General features: G+C 40.0%; 1 protein-coding gene across 2 annotated transcripts in view; it reads right to left on the bottom strand.

Moving 5' to 3' along the window:
• Positions 1-18611, bottom strand: part of adcy2a (adenylate cyclase 2a) — a 173085-nt gene that overhangs the window by 74304 nt on the left and 80170 nt on the right. For both annotated transcript variants that reach the window (XR_004561937.1, XM_034175261.1), the window contains exons 4-7: positions 12536-12685; positions 2881-3029; positions 2668-2779; positions 1185-1312 (exon numbers count right to left, since the gene is read on the bottom strand). Coding sequence is in view for 1 of the 2 variants with exons in the window: in XM_034175261.1 (XP_034031152.1) it covers positions 1185-1312; positions 2668-2779; positions 2881-3029; positions 12536-12685 (539 nt within the window). In the remaining variant the exon portion in view is untranslated. The remainder of the gene's footprint in view (positions 1-1184; positions 1313-2667; positions 2780-2880; positions 3030-12535; positions 12686-18611) is intronic.

The following is an 18611-nucleotide window of genomic DNA, read 5'->3' as shown; positions in this document are numbered from 1 at the left end:
TGGCTGCATTTGATCAGATGTTCAGTATCGCTAAAGTGTTGAAATTTTAAAAAGTAAATAAATGGTAAATGCACTGCATTTATATAGCGCTTTTCCATCTGCATCAGATGCTCACAGCGCTTTTCACACTAATGACTCACATTCACCCCTATGTCAGGGTGCTGCCTTACACACCGGGAGCAACTAGGAGATTAAGGACCTTGCCCAAGGTCCGGCTAGGAATTGAACCAAGGATCATCTGGTCTCAAGCCCAAAACCTGACCACTAGAACATCACCTCCCCTGAAAAGTATATTGTTTGCATTATTTCCTTGCCTGTTTCAACATACTAGAGATTTTTTTTTTTTTTAACTCTTGGCATGGCTGCCATGACTTTTTTTTTGCACATTCTTATTGTTAATTATTTAGTGTATTTTTATACATGCTCACACAGAGAGAGTACAGTTCAAACTGGAGTCAGATTCCTTGTCTTCTTGTAAATACTTGGTGAACATAGGCTATTCTGATTCCTGGGCTCACTAATTCTTCAAAAAAAAGGATGTTTTAGAAAAAGCGGGGAAAAGGCACTTGTCAAAGATGAGCACACTGCCTTTGAGGCTTGATTGCTGACATTTCAGTATGACTAGGATGGCAAAAAATGTTTTTTATGCATCTGTTGGTTGATTTGTTTAAGAGCATTACTCAGTATAGTGCTCCAAACAGACAAACAAATACTTTCAAGAATTTCTCAAGCTGCTCTGAGTGGAGGACCTTCTAAAATGAACCTGGTGTTTTTTCCACAGTGGATCCAGAATGTTTTTGATGGATACTAATGGGATCACCATCCCTTTGGGCTCTCCTCTTTCTCTCTGCCCCCCCATCACCACAGCAGATCACCACAGCAAATCCAACATGGATCTACATGCTGATTTGCCACAGGTTTTATGCCAGATGCCCTTCCTGACAAATCTCCACGTTACATGGAGAATGGGCAGGGGTGGCCTTGAATCAGTGATCTTCTGCTCAGGAAACAATCACACTAACCACTTGGCCACTACACCACTCCTGCCTTGCTTGGCCATGATCTGAGCCCAAACTGATCTCCCTTCTGGTAAAAACAAAATTTACTCTATATGTCAAGATACATATTAAATATAATGCTGCATAAGATGAATTCACACAACGTGTTATTAAAGTGACACTTACTTGATGGCCTCACACATGTCCAAACCCATTTTGACACAGTTCTTGGCGTGGTTGGGCAAAGACTCTGGCAGGCCGGATACGCAGTAGTAACAGTCACCGAGGATTTTGATCCGCATGCATTCATTTTCCTGCATGTAACACAGGTTTCCGGCTCAGATAAAGATGTAGCTGACATTCACTAAAGTTTCTTTTACTTTTAATCCTTTAAAGAAAAAAGAACCCCCCCCTCCAGATTCTGAACTGTGTCTGAACTCTGGCAGGGCCACTGCTGATGGAAGACGTCAGTGTTCATACTTTCTATGACAGGCTTGTACCATCTTCCTGGATATCAGCTCAAACTATAGCTAGAAAAAACATTTTTTGTTTTTGAAATGCTGATATTTAAAAATTAATACAATACGTTTCCCTGTGACACTGAAGAAGTGCAGCAACATTAAATGAACTGCAGAGTAAAATTCATGGGATATTCCACAGATCAGCCCGAATCTGCAAGACTATCAAAAAGCATCACTGATATTAGATCTTGGGAACCTCAGTAAGTTGCGAGACATCACAGCCAGCCGAGACACAGACAGTACAAGTGCTGCTCTGAGTGGGGACAGAATCTATGACTTCAGGTCTTCATCAGGGACATGTTCCAGCTGCTACCCTGTTCTGTATTTCCCTGGACTGGATGTTGGGTGAGGTTGCTGGAGCATCCAGGTGTCAGTGAAGAAAGGACAATGCTATGATCTTTGTGGAATCAGTACATATCTGGTCGCACCAACAGAGAAGCCGAGTGACAAATTGGGGTGTCTGGGATTATGATTGTCCCTGATCAAGATCCAGGCTTTCAAAGACTTTCTGGACTCAGTCATCACAATTGTATCTACATATGGTAAAGTGTCAAAATTTTAGAGAGATTGACTGAGTACTTAGAGTCACATCTCTGAATTTACATTTTTAGAGATTGAGAAATGACTGGAAAGCACTTACGGAGTCATGACCAAGGTATTTGGTGATGTCAATATCTTTGCAGGAGATTGAAGGTCCACATCGTTAGTGTCCTGATGTTTCTTGTCTTACTGTATGGTTGCAAGATGTGGATGCTAATCAGTAACCTAAAGTGCCAACTAGGTGTCTTTGGTCTAAGGTCTCTTCAGTAGCTCCTTGGGAACCACTTGAATGACTTTCTGCAAAATGAACAGCTATTTGGGAGGTTCAAAACAGACATACAACTTGCACTGTTAGGGAACCTTGGCTACAACATTTTAGCCATGTGGCGCGATTCTCTATGGATGATAAAGAGTGCAGGTGCCTCACTGTTGGGGACCCTACCAACAAGAAGACCATGTCCATTTAGCAGGCAGGGATGGACTGGATGTCTACCAAAAAGCAAACCTTGTGTACAAACAAAATACATCAAAAGCTATCAACTTCCATTTGCCTGAGACATTGTGAGTATGTGTGATTTATTGGGGAGTGTCAGTACTGATATGTTCACCTTGGCAATTTGATCAAATTTGCCAAACAGTTCGTTCAGCATGTGCACAAGCTCTCCGGGTGAGCAGTCACTGGCCAAGCGGGTGAATCCGACGATATCAGCATACAGTATACTGGAAACAGAAGAACAAAAGTTTTTGTAACATGTACAGGCTACAATATGTAACCACATGTACAGTATGTTGTATAATACACGTGAATCAATTCTACATGCCTGACATTTGTGTGTCTCTGGACATAGAGGTTGTGGAAATTGTTCGTGTTCTCCATCTGGCCAAAGTTGGGACCCTTGAGTCTCTGGATGATCTCCGCTTTCATCACACGAGCAATGTGAGCTGGTAACAGCGACAACAACAGACGCTCCTAAAAGTAATAAAAACAAGTGATCGCAACAAACAAAAAACACATTTGTTATTTATATAGGACTTTCCTGAGAATTAAAGCACTAAACAATATAAAAATAATAATAAAATAATAAACGTCATTCACAAAAAGTATATTACAACAATTCAAATATTCCAAATTAAAGAGCTGATACTAGAGGGAATTTATTTATAATTTTACCAGGTTAAAAAAAAACAAAACAAAAAAAAAAAAAAACAAGATCGAAGCCTCTTTTTTACAAGGGCAACCTAGCCAAGAAAGGCAGCAGCACATGTCATAATAGACAAAATTAAACAAACATCAAGATCATTTAAAATAACTGAAATACAAGCAATTAACAAATAAAACAATCATTTCCAACTCTGTGTCAATATATAAATTAAAAACAGCTTAAAATTTAAAGACACAGTCACTGTTCAAAAGATTTCCATTCTCGATTTTATAAAATAGAGCAATCAACAGAGACAACTGCAGTTTAGTTTGGGCATTCTACGCATAGGGAGCAAAAAAACAAAGCCTTTTTTCCCCGTTTCAGCCGGAACTTGTACTCCGGTGCAACCTATATATGGGCTTTTGCTCTTCAAGAGCCATTTTTAACAGGTGTGATTTATACTTTAGTGTGACATTCACTGGAAAATATGGTAATCAATATCTGATACATTTTTAACTGAGCCGGCATATGTAGTTTTGATCAGTGCTAGGATATCCCAACAACTTGACATGAGATTGTATATTTGTATCCAATATTTTATGAAAACAATTGCTGCTTGTTCAAGTAATGCTGGAAAAATTCATAAAAAATGTGTTTTCTTTCAGAGTACTGGACCTCAGAGATAAAGGTAGAGTACCAATGTTTAAATAGTTGCATTAATGCAGCGTGTTTGACTAACGGGCTATATTTAACAAATGCAAACCACAACTGATGCAAACCTTCACTCTGACGTTGACTTTTGTCTTTAGTATATTTTCACACCAACTTTCAGGTCAACACTGTCAGCTTAAGTTCAATGACTCACGAACATTTACAGTTAAAAAAAAAAACTTTTTCGTGCAGCAGATAACTGAAACAATCATGCAAATGGTGATAAAAGCATCAAATTTGGCAGAAATACTCCTTAGACACTCCTCTTTTGAAAAAACGTATTGGCTATTTGACTTTTCAATCGGTGGTCAGGTAGGGGTCAATTGAAGAATTACACAGAGCTCAAAATTAAAAGATGCCCCAATCATATTGAAAAATATTCCACATTATTTGCCTGATCATAAAGATTCCAAAAAGGTATAGTTTGGACTATCTGTGACTGAATTCTATGGAGTTATGGGATAAAAACAGCAAGAATGGTGACAAGGTCAGTTTCATTTTGTACAGGGGTCAAAATTTAAAATCACTCCAATTTTGGTAAAAGGTGATGCAAATTATTGGTTGAGCTAATAGGATTAATAAATGGAATAGTTTTGACAGTGTTGAATGCTTGGTCTCCAAAGTAAAGGTCAAACAAGGTCTACGTCTATTGGATTCTGTGACATGTGACATATGTTACCCCGTAACGTGATAAGTAAGGATGATACATGGTCCAAACTATTCCTTTTTAAAACCATGTTAACTCAACTAGTAATTTGCATCACTTTTTACCAAAATTGGAGCAAGTTTAACTTTTGACCCCTGTACACACCGACACTGACCTTTGTCACCATTCTTGCTGTTTTTATCCCATAACTCCATAGAATTCAGTTACAGACCTTCCAAACCATACCTTTTTGGAATCCTAATGATAAGGCAAATAATGTGGAACATTTTTCAATAAGATTGGAGCATCTTTTAATTTTGACCTCTGTGTAATTCTTCAATTGACCTCTACCTGAACGCCAACTGAAAATTCAAGCCAATTTTCAAGCCAAAATTCAGGCCAATTGGTTTTTTCAAAGGAGGATTGTCTGAGGACTATTTCTGCCGAATGTGATGCTTTTATCACCATTTGCAGGATTCCGCTCTAAATACTCGTATCTGCTGCACTATTTAGACCATCTATTATTGTATTTTAAGTAAATGGTAAATGGACTGCATTTATATAGTGCTTTTCCATCTGCATCAGACGTCCAAAGTGCTTTACGATTATGCCTCACATTCACCCATTCACACTCACACACTGATGTCAGGGTGCTGCCATGCAAGGTGCTCACTACACACCAGAAGAAACTTGTTGAAGGGCCCTTAGTGATTTTCCGGCCAGGCTGGGGTTTGAACCGAGGAGCCTGTGTCCTCAAGCCCAACCCTTAACCACGATGCCATCACCTCCCCTTGTCATCAAAAGTTTGACTCGGCTGAATTTTACTTTAAGTTCACTTAGACCTAAAGCATCTTTCCCCATTCATCTCCGAGGGTATCGTCGACTTGGATGTTTTACTACTTTGTTTTGTCTGGTCATTAGCAGATTTTCCTTTTGGGGAGAGCAGGAAGAGTTGAACACGGTGAAACACTTAATTAAGCCAATGTCACCACCAACTTGACAACTTTTCTTATTATCCCCCTGCACCCTCACTGGGCTCAGGGGGGCTTCTGCATGAGCAAGTGGCTGCTAACAAACTCAGCCAGAGCTTGGAGTTCAAGATGAATTCACCGATTGTGGCCCCTGTTGGCTCAGCCGTACCGAATATGTATGCATTCACGTTTACCGTGGAGCACTTTAGATAAAAGCATCTAGCAAGCAGCATATATTATGGGTGCTTCAGAGACAAACATCTGAACTTACCATCTGTTGCAACAGCAGAAGCACTCCAGGGCTACTGTGAAACACTTGGCACAAGGGTTTCACAGAATTCACTCACAACACAAGCAGCATTCGCCGCGGGGCTAACCAGCTCCTACTCACGTCTGGGCTTTTACACCAACAGCTGGAATCATCCCCATCTGACTGAACGGCAGCAGTGAGCCCAAGACGAGCTACATTCGTGGCTTTACAGGACACCATTTTGTTTTGGAGCACATGTGAGATACAGCTGTGGTCAGATGTTTACATTATGGACATGAAAGTCACAATATTCAGCTTTCAGTTATTTTGTTCAACTGTTCTATTTTCTGCTTCACAATGATTGAACAACATACACCTTTCACAGAAAAATAGAACTTAATTTATTTTGAGTTCCTGAAATAAACAGTCAAAATATCCATCCATCCACCTAATGTCATGGTTCACCCTTTTGATCACATCTGCAGTGTTTATGTTCTCCTCTCATGGTTAGTGTTTTCTTCGTAATATCTCTGGGACACTGAAGAAAGTGAAACTTGGATTTAAAAAGATGACTAATATGCTACACCTATATTTACGAGCTTTTCTTCAAAGCATATTTATAATATGGTTGAAACATTAAATTACAGATATAAAGCTCATACATTTATAACAAATTACAGTTTTTTTTTTTAGACTCAGACTTTTTTCAGTGTTCTCTGCATGTTTCCCAGTGAATTCTCCTCCGTGGTGGTTTTATTCTGATACTTCTGTTCTTTATTTTTCTATTGGCATTACTTCCTGTCAACCGACTTCTGGTTTCATGTGCACACACTCGTCTTTCACTGAGTCATACACTTTAACTGTACACAGCCCCTTACTCCAGTACCAGATTGTCCAGGTTCCATGTCTGTTTTCTCACATTTTTTTTCCATGTTTTACTTCTTGTTGCAGACTTATGCTACCTCCATGTGATTCTTGAGCCTTTCTGCCACTTATTGGACTATGATCCCCACAAGGACATTGTTGTCTCATGGACTGCATTACTGTTGTGCTTTGAACTTCTGCTTGAAATAATCAGTTAACCCACCAGCCTGTTTCCACATGTACACTATTGCTGCATCTGCATGGACTGCAGCTAAATGCTACAATTCCATCAGACTCTGAGATTTTAACATCAGTGTGTCTCTGCTCTGGGGTCTCTGGTTGTGGTCGGATCATTACACTTAAATGTTCAAGTTTCAAAATACTTCAACTTGTCAGCGCTTCTTTTTTAACCCCTTGTCTTAATATTACATTAGCATTAACATTTTACATTTTTAATATGGCAGCAGCAATTTTTAACCTAAATTAACAGAGTGATGCACAGAACCTCTATTAAACAAATACTGGCAACAATGAATGTGAAACGTGCAAACCAAAAGCATGCTTGAAACATTAACAAAGACATGAAAGAGGTAAGGTAGAGAAAAAAAAAGAGACCATGCTTAATAGAGGAGGTGATCAGGCTGGTAGCAGTATTCACAGTAATATCATGTGTGAGAGTGGATGGAATAATCAAAGAGGACAACCTCAGAATTCTTCAGCACAGCCTCAAGTCATCAGCTGGACTGTTGAATTTTGAACACAACTGGTTGTTCTATCAAGACAATGAGCTCAAACAGACTCCAAAGCTGGTTGTGGAATGGACAAAGCAGCCCAACATTCAGCTTCATCAGTGACTTTCCCAATGTCCTGCCATCAACCCAATGGAAAATGTCTGAACTATGGGTAAAGTTGGGTCTGTATAAGGAAACCAACAAATTTAATTCAACTCAACCAATTTTGCCAAGTAGACAAATGTCCAACCTCAACTCTACTAAACTGTTGTTCATGGTGACCAGACACACATTCAGACCAGACAACATTAGATGTGCTATATGTTTGTTTTTGTAACCCACCAGGTATAATTGTGACCTTGTGTTAATTCCAGAAAAGGTAAAAAAAAAAAAAAAAAAAAAAAAAAAAGTTGAAATTTGTGTTTATTATATTCAATAATCATTTTTCATTTTTAAAAAATAACTCTGCCCTAGAAGAAGGTAAAATAAATAATTTAAAGCCCAACACTGCCATGATATTCATATAACTGATAAGTGTATGTAAACCTGTGACCACAGCTGTACTTAAAGTAGTTCTTTAAAACTATTTCACATTTACGGCCATCTATAGCACCGTGGGTGGGCATCCACGGGCGCTACATGGGGGGGATGAGTTTAACACAACCGCTAATGCAACAAACACACTTTTGCCCATAGCACCTATCAACAAGTCAACCGATCTTCCACAGAAACTGAAAATTACTGGCTTCCTCTGCTACCCACCCCCCTCCCCTTGAATGCCCAATAGTTTTTGCTAGTGTGAATTTATCACATTAATTCACCTTCCAGAGCTCACCATAATCCTCACATTAACTGAGGTCATTAACAGCTGCAAAACTAAGGGGAACTGATTCTCTAGGACATCATTTCCTTTCTTAAACCAAAGGACACGAGAACCAACAGCTGCTGTGTGCTGCGGAGCCGACGAGAATCCTTGAATGAGGAACTGTCTGCCAAATTATCAGCAGAACAAGAAGATTAGAGAGATTATAAAGATGATAAAGAATACCAACAATTTGCCAGTAATCAAGCCCCTTATCGTCTCACATTTACCAGTCACATGATAACCTCACCTGGCAGAAATCATCCCATCATCCCCTCTGTACTTAAACTGCCACTCATCAATAACGTGACAGATTGTTGCATGCGAGCTTCCCAGCCTCTTCTCAAAAATTGTTTTGTCCCACTCCTGATGAAGAGTCAGTTTTGCCTCTTGCACTCACATTGTTAAATCTGATACTTGTGTGTTTTTTTTTTTTTTTTTTTGCCAATTATCAATGATGCCCAGTTTTGGCATTCTCCGAGTTAGTTCAGCCCACATAGTATCAACCAAAAACCATGAATTTACCTCCCGTGTCTTTTTATTCCTCACTCCAAGGTTTTTAAAACATTTCAATTTTTGCTCACACAGATGAGATGCGTAACTTCAAAATCAGATATGCACTCTGGAGACCGTGTGCACAGAAAACAAGCACCATATCTGCCAAATTTACAACCATCATGGAAGCATATGCACAGATATGTGCATATGCAAGCAATTTTCAAATCAGATGCATAATTAATTTTTCAGTGTGAAACTGTGACTCAGGTGGAGGAACGGAAAATAAAAAATAACTTAATAACAAATCTAGTATGCCATCCCATCATCCATGATTTATTAACTCATTCAGTTGAGTCATTTGTTAAAGTCAACACAATTACTCCAGTCAAGACTGCTTAAAAAAAAAACATTTTTAATAACTGTCCCCCGTGTGTTCATTTAATTTACTTTGTACAGTTTGTTTGTATTTTCCTTTTGCCTTTGCACATTGCAAATTGGTATTTATGTGATAGAGAAAGTGCCACATTTGATGTTTACCATGTTACAATATGTCTTCTAGTGATGGTAACAGTAATGAAATACTGGATTTGTGACTCATGCTGTATTCACATGTTGACGATAGAAAAACCGTTATAACGGTCATTACAGCAGATTCCCTGTTGTCTGCAGCAGCAGATGGTTGAGAATGACTTGAAATACAGTCATTATGGGTATTAATGAGACAGGCAGTACTTTGCTTCATTGAAAGATACAACTGTTTAATTTTGTGCTATATAACAAATAAGCGGGGCCACCAAGACCGTGCAATTAGCAACAAGGCTTTACAAATCACATGCAAATGGCCTGAACAAGCCCAAGAATGTCCTCTGGAGGGAGCAAACATTCTTATATAAACTGACATGTCTGCAAATTACTATGTGAAAAGATGTCAATATGGCATAGAATAAGTGGTTTGCCGATCTCCACCTGTGTCAAGCAGAACTCAATTTTAGACCTCAATTTTAGACAGTATTTTTAATTGAGGTACTGATGATAATTGTTGGAATCACTCACAGACTTCATTAATCTTATGACTGACCTGCTAATCACAGGACAAAAAACAAACAAAATTTCTCCAATACACAAGGATTGCTGCTGTGGTTACTATAGAGGACAACACTTGATTGACTGATGTCATCTTCACATGCAGTTGTTTTCACTGAGAGGCCAGTAAATGAGAGACTTATGCATACTAGCAAAGTGATTTACATGCTGAACTGTGGGATCAGACTTTCACAACTATCTTCAACCTTAGTCTGCAGCTAGGGAGAGTGCCCAACCTCTGGAAGACTTCATGCATCCTTCCAGTTCCTAAGAAGAACCGGCTCAGCGAGCTGAACGACTTCCGACCAGTGGCACTCACTCACACCTGATGAAGACGTTGGAGCAGCTCTTTCGCGACTTCCTCAAATTCCAGTTGCAACACGCTCAGGACTGTCTGCAGTTTGCATATCCTCCTGACTGCCAAGACATATGTACAACCCCAATTCCAATGAAGTTGGGACATTGTGAAAAATGTAAATAAAAACAGAATACAATGATTTGCAAATCCTCTTCAACCTATATTCAATTGAATACACCACAAAGACAAGATATTTAATGTTCAAACTGATCAATTTCAATTTATTTTCATTTATATAGCACCAAATCACAACAATCAAAACAAAGCGCTTCACACAGGTAAGGTCTAACCTTACCAACCCCCAGAGCAACAGTGATAAGGAAAAACTCCCTTTGAGGAAGAAATCTCAAGCAGACCAGATAAACTGATAAACTTTGTTTTTGTGCAAATATTTGCTCATTTTGAATTGAATGCCTGCAACACCTTTCAAAAAAGCTGGGACAGTGGTATGTTTACCACTGTGTTACATCGCCTTTCCTTCTAACAACACTCAATAAGCGTTTGGGAACTGAGGACACTAATTGTTGAAGCTTTGTAGGTGGAATTCTTTCCCATTCTTGCTTAATGTACGACTTCAGTTGTTCAACAGTCTGGGGTCTCCATGTATTTTGTGCTTCACAATGCATCACACATTTTCATTGGGCGACAGGCCTGGACTGCAGGCAGGCCAGTCTAGTACCTGCACTATTACTATGAAGCCACGCTGTTGTAACACGTGCAGAAGGTGGCTTGGCATTGTCTTGTTGAAATAAGCAGGGATGTTCCTGAAAAAGACGTTGCTTGGATGGCAGCATGTGTTGCTCCAAAACCTGGATGTACCTTACAGCATTGATGGTGCCATCAAAGATGTGTAAGTTGCCCATGCCATGGGCACTAACACCCCCCCCCCCCCCCCACACCATCACAGATGCTGGCTTTTGAACTTTGCGCTGGTAACAATCTGGATGGTCTCTTCCCTCTTTTGTCCGGTGGACACAACGTCCATGATTTCCAAAAATAATTTGAAATGTGGACTCATCAGACCACAGCACACTTTTCCACTTTGCGTCTGTCCATTTCAAATGAGCTCGGGCCCAGAGAAGGCGGCGGCATTTCTGGATGTTGTTGATGTATGACTCACTTTGCATGGTAGAGTTTTAACTTGCAGTTGTAGATGTAGCGACGAACTGTGTTAACTGACAATGGTTTTCTGAAGTGTTCCTGAGCCCACGCAGTAAGATCCTTGACACAATGATGTTGGTTTTTAATACAGTGTCGCCTGAGGGATCGAAGGTCACGGGCACTCCATGTTGGCTTTCGGCCTTGCTACTTATGTGTAGAAAATTCTCCAGATTCTCTGAATCTTCTGACTATATTTTGGACTGTGTATGATGGAATCCCTAAATTCCTGGCAATTGAACATTGAGAAACATTGTTCTTAAACTGCTGGACTATTTTTTCATGCAGTTGTTCACAAAGTAGTGATCCTAACCCCATCTTTGCTTGTAAATGGCTGAGCCTTTTGGGGATGCTCCTTTCAATCATGACACTCACTTGTTTCCAATTATGCAAATATTTGCACAAAAACAAACTTTATCAGTTTGAACATTAAATATCTTGTCTTTGTGGTGTATTCAGTTGAATATAGGTTGAAGAGGATTTGCGAATCATTGTATTGTTTTAGTTTACATTTTACACAATGTCCCAACTTCATTGGAACTGGGGTTGTATTACTACAGATTGTGTCCAACTGTTGTTTTGTGCACCCCACCCCCCCCCCCCCCAAAAAAAAGGAAAAAAGTACACAGCTGGGTGTGAAAAATCAGCAATGGGAGACCATCTTAAAACACTATGTTTGTATGAATGTGTGCCAAAGATAATCTTCTAGGTTGTGCAGTTCATATTTTATGCTCCAGGCACCTGGTTTGAAAGTAATATATGTGCAGTGGGCCTGGGACAGACTTGGTGATGATGCCGATTTAGAAAGTATTTTAATGATGAAATGGGAAAAAAGTTAGAGGAACCCTGGAGTGACTCTGCAATATTTAATGTTACATTAACAAGGTGATTAATTATTAACATGTATGAGAAATACTTCTTGGATCAGCATAAGCTTTTTGTGCTGCCTAGTTTCTGTGACTGCTGGACTACAAGCGTTTTAGTTTGACTCTCGTGACTCCTCGCACAGTAATCGGCATCATCATAACTGCCATTATTGTCCCCATCACTGTCCATCCATTTTACACAATCCATTTGGCATCCAGGCACATTTTCACTTACGGTCACATTACAGTAATCACTGCCATCATCAATCATTGCTGCTACGCTGTCGTTCACTGCCTGCCTGAGCTGCACAAGTCATACAAACACAACCACTTTACCTGCTGTTGCTTCTCAAACTCCAGTTTAATGGGGGACTTGATGCAGTTGCAGGTGTCCTGGTAGGTCTGCTTGAGCGCCAACTCCATCAGGTGCTTGTGGTACGCCCCTGCCATGATTCCACACATGAAAATGATAATATTGGCCAAAATCTGCACAGACAGATGACAGGGTATCAGAGACATATCAGTTAAACAGCACTTGTTTTGTTGCTGTGTTACTTAATGTGCATAAATTCACAACTGTAAGTTGTGCTTTGATTCAGTTAAATTTATTAATATAGTGGCAAATCACAATGCTGCCTCAAGGCGTTTCACATGAGTAAGGTCGAACCTTTTCAACCCCCGTGAGGAAACATACAGGTAACAGTGGTAAGAAAAAACTCCCTCTGATGATAATGAACTGGAACTGTCTGTCCTGGAGGACATTTACAAAAAAGGCTTAAGTCCCGGTCTTTGGCTATTACTAAAAAACTCCTGCATCCTGCCAGGGACCTGTTTGAGCTTCTTCCCTTGGGTAGGCGCTATCGGTCTATTAAATGTGGGACATCACGTTATAGAAAAAGTTTCTTCCCACAAGCTGTGGCAATGATCAACACTGATTAGTTTTAAATGTATCTTAAATTATTTTGTGGCTTTGTCATTTTTATGGCATTTTTTATGTTCTTTTATGTCTTTTTATTGTTTGTGTATGTCTTGCTAGTGCACTTTTGCACTCATTGCACCATTTTTCTAATGTGGTTTCAATACTGCAAATGGCAAATAAACTTGAACTTGTACTTGGTGAGGAAGAAACCTCAAGCAGACCAAATTCAGAGGGGTGACCCACTGCTTAGGCCATTCCAACAGTTACAAGGGCAAGAGACGTTCCATTCTTCTGTACGTCCTGTCGGCAAACTTTAGGTATCTTAAAAATCAAAATCAAAATTTTTTTTTTTATGCATTAACAATGAGAGGTCAAAGGCACTCCGGTTTCCTCCCACAATTAAAAACATGCTTATTTAGGGTCTGTTCCTTTCTCTGCCCTTGACCAAGGCAACGCCTCTCCATCTGGAGTTGGTCCCCGGGCGCCGGACTGTGGCTGCCCACTGCCCCTAGTGGTTGGATTGTGTCTAACTGTACTTAGGATGGTTAAATGCAGAGGACAAGTTTCGTTGTATGTATATGTGCAATGACAAAGTTTCTCTTCTATTCTATTGAGTGCCATTCTAGTAAATCTTTTCACATCCTTGACAAGCTTTGAACTCTCTTTACATTCAACAAATCTTTAAGAATGGAGACTCCATAATGCACAACTCTATTCAGCAAGGGTGCAGCGACAATACTTTAAAATATATTAAGAAAAAAGTGAAAAAGCAGAAAATCTTACAGCTTCTGCATGAGATGGAAGCATTGTAGTTACCACGGGGAACACACAAACTTAAAAATTACATGCCAAGATTAATGCCTCCACCAAACCCAACTATGCCCACAGAATATAGATTGTGTACTGTACACGGTGAAATCTTATTATTATTTCAAAACAGTTTTTCATCCATATTTCATGTTTGTGTCACGGCAGCCCTGCACAGCAGCACCATTAGAGTGACAAACGTGAGGATCCAGTGTGCCGATAACCAGCAGAGGCACAGAGAGCACCGCTGGGAACCTCAAGCTCAATATTCTCCCATTTGAAACCCTTTAACTGTTCCTGCCTATGACATTTTAAAAAGAATATCGCTCCCATCTTCCTCACATCCTTTTTCTCATTTCTACCATTTAGTTTCCCAAACCTCATCTCATTCTCAATTTTCATTTTATTTAAAGTTAAACTTGCCACATTTCTTCATGTAATGAGGAGTTGTAACTGGAAGGGCATCCGGTGTAAAACCTGTGCTAAAAATCAACTTGCAGGTCCACCTTGGATTTATTGTGGCGACCCCGAGTGAAAACAAGGGAGCAGCTGAAGTGGTCCTCATTTTCACCCAGTGGGAATTTGTGCATCCTAATCTGACAAATTTCTGCAACACATTTCAACAAATGCACCTATAAAACAGGTTTGTAAGGAGAACTCAGCGCAGAAATCAATGGAATTTGTGCAACCAGTGGTGACTTTTAGTCTTCAAGTCAAATCTTTGACATGTGTTGGACAAGAACCAAAGTAATTCCCATGAGTCGCCTAAAGATGAACACCACCACTGCGCTGGAGGACGTGCCCATTTAACACTTGCCTCCAACCCACAGCCTAGACCACAAACAGCCAACTAGATGGCTGGTTAACAGATTGACAAAATTCTCTGTTCTGTCCTGCTGGCTGAGTAGACCAGTTTTCTGTGATCCCTGGAACAAGGGAGGATGAAACTCTAGGCTGCCAGATGAACCTGTATACTTGGCCCACACAATATGTGAATGAGGACAAACATGGAATATCTTGCTTTGGTTTTGGAACAAGACCAATCCTGATGTCTCAGCTGGTGAGTAACTTTACAAGTTTTTTTCTTATAAATATTTTAGGGTTAGGATTGGGAAAAGGGTTAATGGTTTTTGCACATCTTGCACAGTAGCAGAATTCCTATACGGTCCAGGTCCAAATCCAGAATATTTCACATTTGCATACTACATAGAATATAGACTCAAGTTGTACCTGATGCACTTCACAGTAAGTGAGGCGTGGCCTGGGCACAGGTTTAAATAACTTCATCCAGACAGTGAGTTGAAGCTATAAGTGGACTCCAACTTTGGCCACTAGCATGAATCCATAAATGGACTGAAAACAGCAATATTGCTAATTATAAGATGCTATTGCTGAATTCATGTCAGTGCTTTAGACCACTGCCATCTTCATCTGCCTATTTATATACAGTTCACAGAAATAACCAACTAAAAAAGTTGTTTCAATTCTTAACATCTAATTTAATATAGGTGATTGAACTTAAGTTTGTACACTCTAAGAAATGAAACACGGGTTTTAAATGTAATTAATATTTTCAGTATACTTGCAATTGTTAATTTTAGGGATTTAAGTAATAATGTTTCATTTAATTCATTTCAACTACGATATTGTTTTGCACTTAATTGACAATGGTATGTGGAAAAAGTTAACTTTATCAGTTAAATTCAATGCTTTATTTCTTAGAGTTTAAGAGTTGATTGAACTTAAGTTCAAACAACTTACTTCATTAAGAGGTTACCAACTGAAACATTTTATTTAAGTTGGTTCAACTGTTCTCTTTTTTCAGTGTATGTGAACTCTTGGGACCTGAGGTTAGTGACAGATTAATAATGATCAGCACAGTGGATCCATGTTGGCAGTTTAGTTGACATCGGGTAAGAAAGACACACCGTGCTTTTAGCAGCGTTCACAAGTTGTGAAAGATACCGAACAAAATACAGTCAAATTTGGTAAGTCTTGGCAGAGATGGTGCATGCATCAGTAATAGGATCTAATAGTGAGATTAAAGCATTCTGGGATACTTTGGACTTAATATTCTGTGTTTTTTCTTCAAAATAATGTTGAGAAGTAAAAGGTGACCAACTTATAGGTGGTTGCCCATGAATAAGTGTAGCCACAATATCAAACAAGAACTTTGTTATGCTTGTTTTTGCTAATTAAGTCAGAGTAGTAGCGCCTGCTTTGTAGCCAATAATGTGTGTTTGTAATCCAGAAAGGCATTGCGCCATGCAAGGTGCAAGACTTCTAACTTTCAGCTTTGCAGTTTGTACTAAAACCTCCTTGACTTATACTTGAGATCATGCCGAAACTAACTGAACCAAGTTAGTAGGTGGAGCAATCACATCTAGTAAACTTGTGACCACTGAGTTTAAGCTACACTCTAAAACATTGCAGCCTCATTTAGTTATGTCCACTTGCTACCTCTCTTTAACTTGAAGAGCACTTACAAATTTTGGATGTTGAAATCAACTTGACAACTCAACCCAACTTGTAAAGTTGAGTTCAACATCCAAAACTTGTTAGAGCTCTTCAAGTTAAAGAGAGGTAGCAAGTGGACATAACTAAACGAGGCTACGATGTGACTATGTATGACTTCACTATAAAGTCATTCATCCCAATCAATCACAAAATCTTTTGCTGACCAATATTTGCTTTCGATCATCCATCTGGCTTCTTGGTTTTTGAGATATGAAAAAAAGAATGTTTTCCAAACCATATTTTCCTTGACCTTTGACCAAACTGCTCCAAAATGTAACCAAATCTAGATATCTACCCAAGTCATAATTCCCACACTGCTTAGCGTGGCGCTCTTGTTGGAGCATTGGAGATGAGATATATTCATCTTACAAGGATATATCACAATTAAGTGGGAACTACTTTTTGCTCAGGAATTCATCAAGCAACTCGGCCATGGGTGAGTACTAACATAGAATATCCAGAAACGGGATAGTTGTTTGGCCAAAACGAGAGCGTCCACTGTCTGAGCTAGTGGTCTGCGTGAGAGTAACTATATTCCCACCAAGTTTGATCAATACATATAGATTTCTTGGTTATATACAACAAAAAGGTGGGATTTTTTTTTTTTTTTTTTTTGGAATGTGTTCCTTGAACATGACCTTTGACCAAAATCCATCCAAATCTAATCACCTCTAGATATCTATGTAAGTAATATATTCTCAAGGTAAAAATGTAGCACCTTCTGAATTAAGCATGCATACAAATTATTCTTACAAATGAATGCACACACAGTTCTGCTGAGGGCCTCAGTCCATTTGCCATCGCAGACAAAACACCTCCTGCTGCTCCGTCTTGAGTAATCAGATGATCATCATGCATCCGCACTGACCAATAACCAACCGTATGAACACTTAAAAGACCGGTCACAAGTTACTAAATATAAGTGAGCAAGAATACAGTGTCCTCAGTGAGAAGAATTCTGTTTTCTACATTTGTACAAACATCTAAATTGACTGAAATTGCTTTGAATACAGAAACACGTTTGGTTGCTGTCTAATACACAAGCTGGAACCTTTGACCCAAGCATCAGCGCTTTAGAGATGGCATCAGTGATGCTTGGTGATAGCAGTCAACCTGAGAGAGAAAACTGACCCACCTTTCGTCAAAAAAGTGACAGCTGCCAATCAAAATCGGCCACGTCACTAAGCCCCGCCCCCTCTATGACGTCATAGCCAATCAGAATCGATGACGTCACTATGTCCCGCCCCTAAGCCCCTCCCCTAGTCCCGCCTCCAAGCCCCGCCCCTTATGACGTCACAGCCAATCATAATCGATGACGTCATTATGCCCCGCCCCTAAGCCCCGCCCCTGATCCCGCCTCCGAGCCCCCGCCCCTTATGACGTCACATCCAATCAGAGTCGATGACGTCAGTATGCCCCGCCCCTAAGCCCCGCCCCCAGCTCCTCCCCTAGTTCCGCCCCTGGCTCCTCCCCTAGCCCCACCCCCAAGCTCCTCCCCTAACCCCGGCCAAGCACCGCCTCCAAGCCATACCTCCCCTCCCACCCAGGGTCTAATATTTTAATGTCATTTTATTTCATGAATTAAAGAACGATTAAAAATACCTAGATCTTTTTAATGTATTAAAGAATTAACTAATTCTGAAATAATTAAACATAAATCACTGTCTATTATTTAATGACCCTTTAATATCTTTAATTCTTAAATTATTACGTTTCCTTTTCTGTTTTTTAATTCGTAAATTAAAGAAGGGGAACAAATACCCGTCTCTCTCGGCTGTAAGTCTTTGCAGCAAGACGGTCAAATACCCACGCATAGAGCCGCTCGCGGAAACATGACCCCACGGCTGTAAAACCTGTTGCAGACGCTGTGTCTGTGTGAGTGCGTGTGTGTGTGCGTGTGTGTGTGTGTGTGTGTGTGTGTGTGTGTGTGTGGCGGGACACCCGCTGAGCGGAGATGCTGCCCCGAGGTGATGAACCCGAAGAACAATAAACAATGCTCCTTATCACTCACGCCAGATGATGTTTTCTTTTAAGATATTAGCCGATCGATCATGGGGCGCGGGACACCTGCTGAGCGGAGATGCTGCCCCGAGCCCGAACAATAAACAATGCTCCTTATCACTTACGTCCCTGGGAACGAGTCAGCGAGCATTTCCACTACGACCGGTG

The sequence above is a fragment of the Thalassophryne amazonica genome, chromosome 7 (assembly GCF_902500255.1).
Source record: "Thalassophryne amazonica chromosome 7, fThaAma1.1, whole genome shotgun sequence".
Lineage (NCBI taxonomy): Eukaryota > Metazoa > Chordata > Actinopteri > Batrachoidiformes > Batrachoididae > Thalassophryne > Thalassophryne amazonica.
Note: the sequence above shows the minus strand (reverse complement) of the source record. Positions and strands in the feature narration are given on the sequence as shown.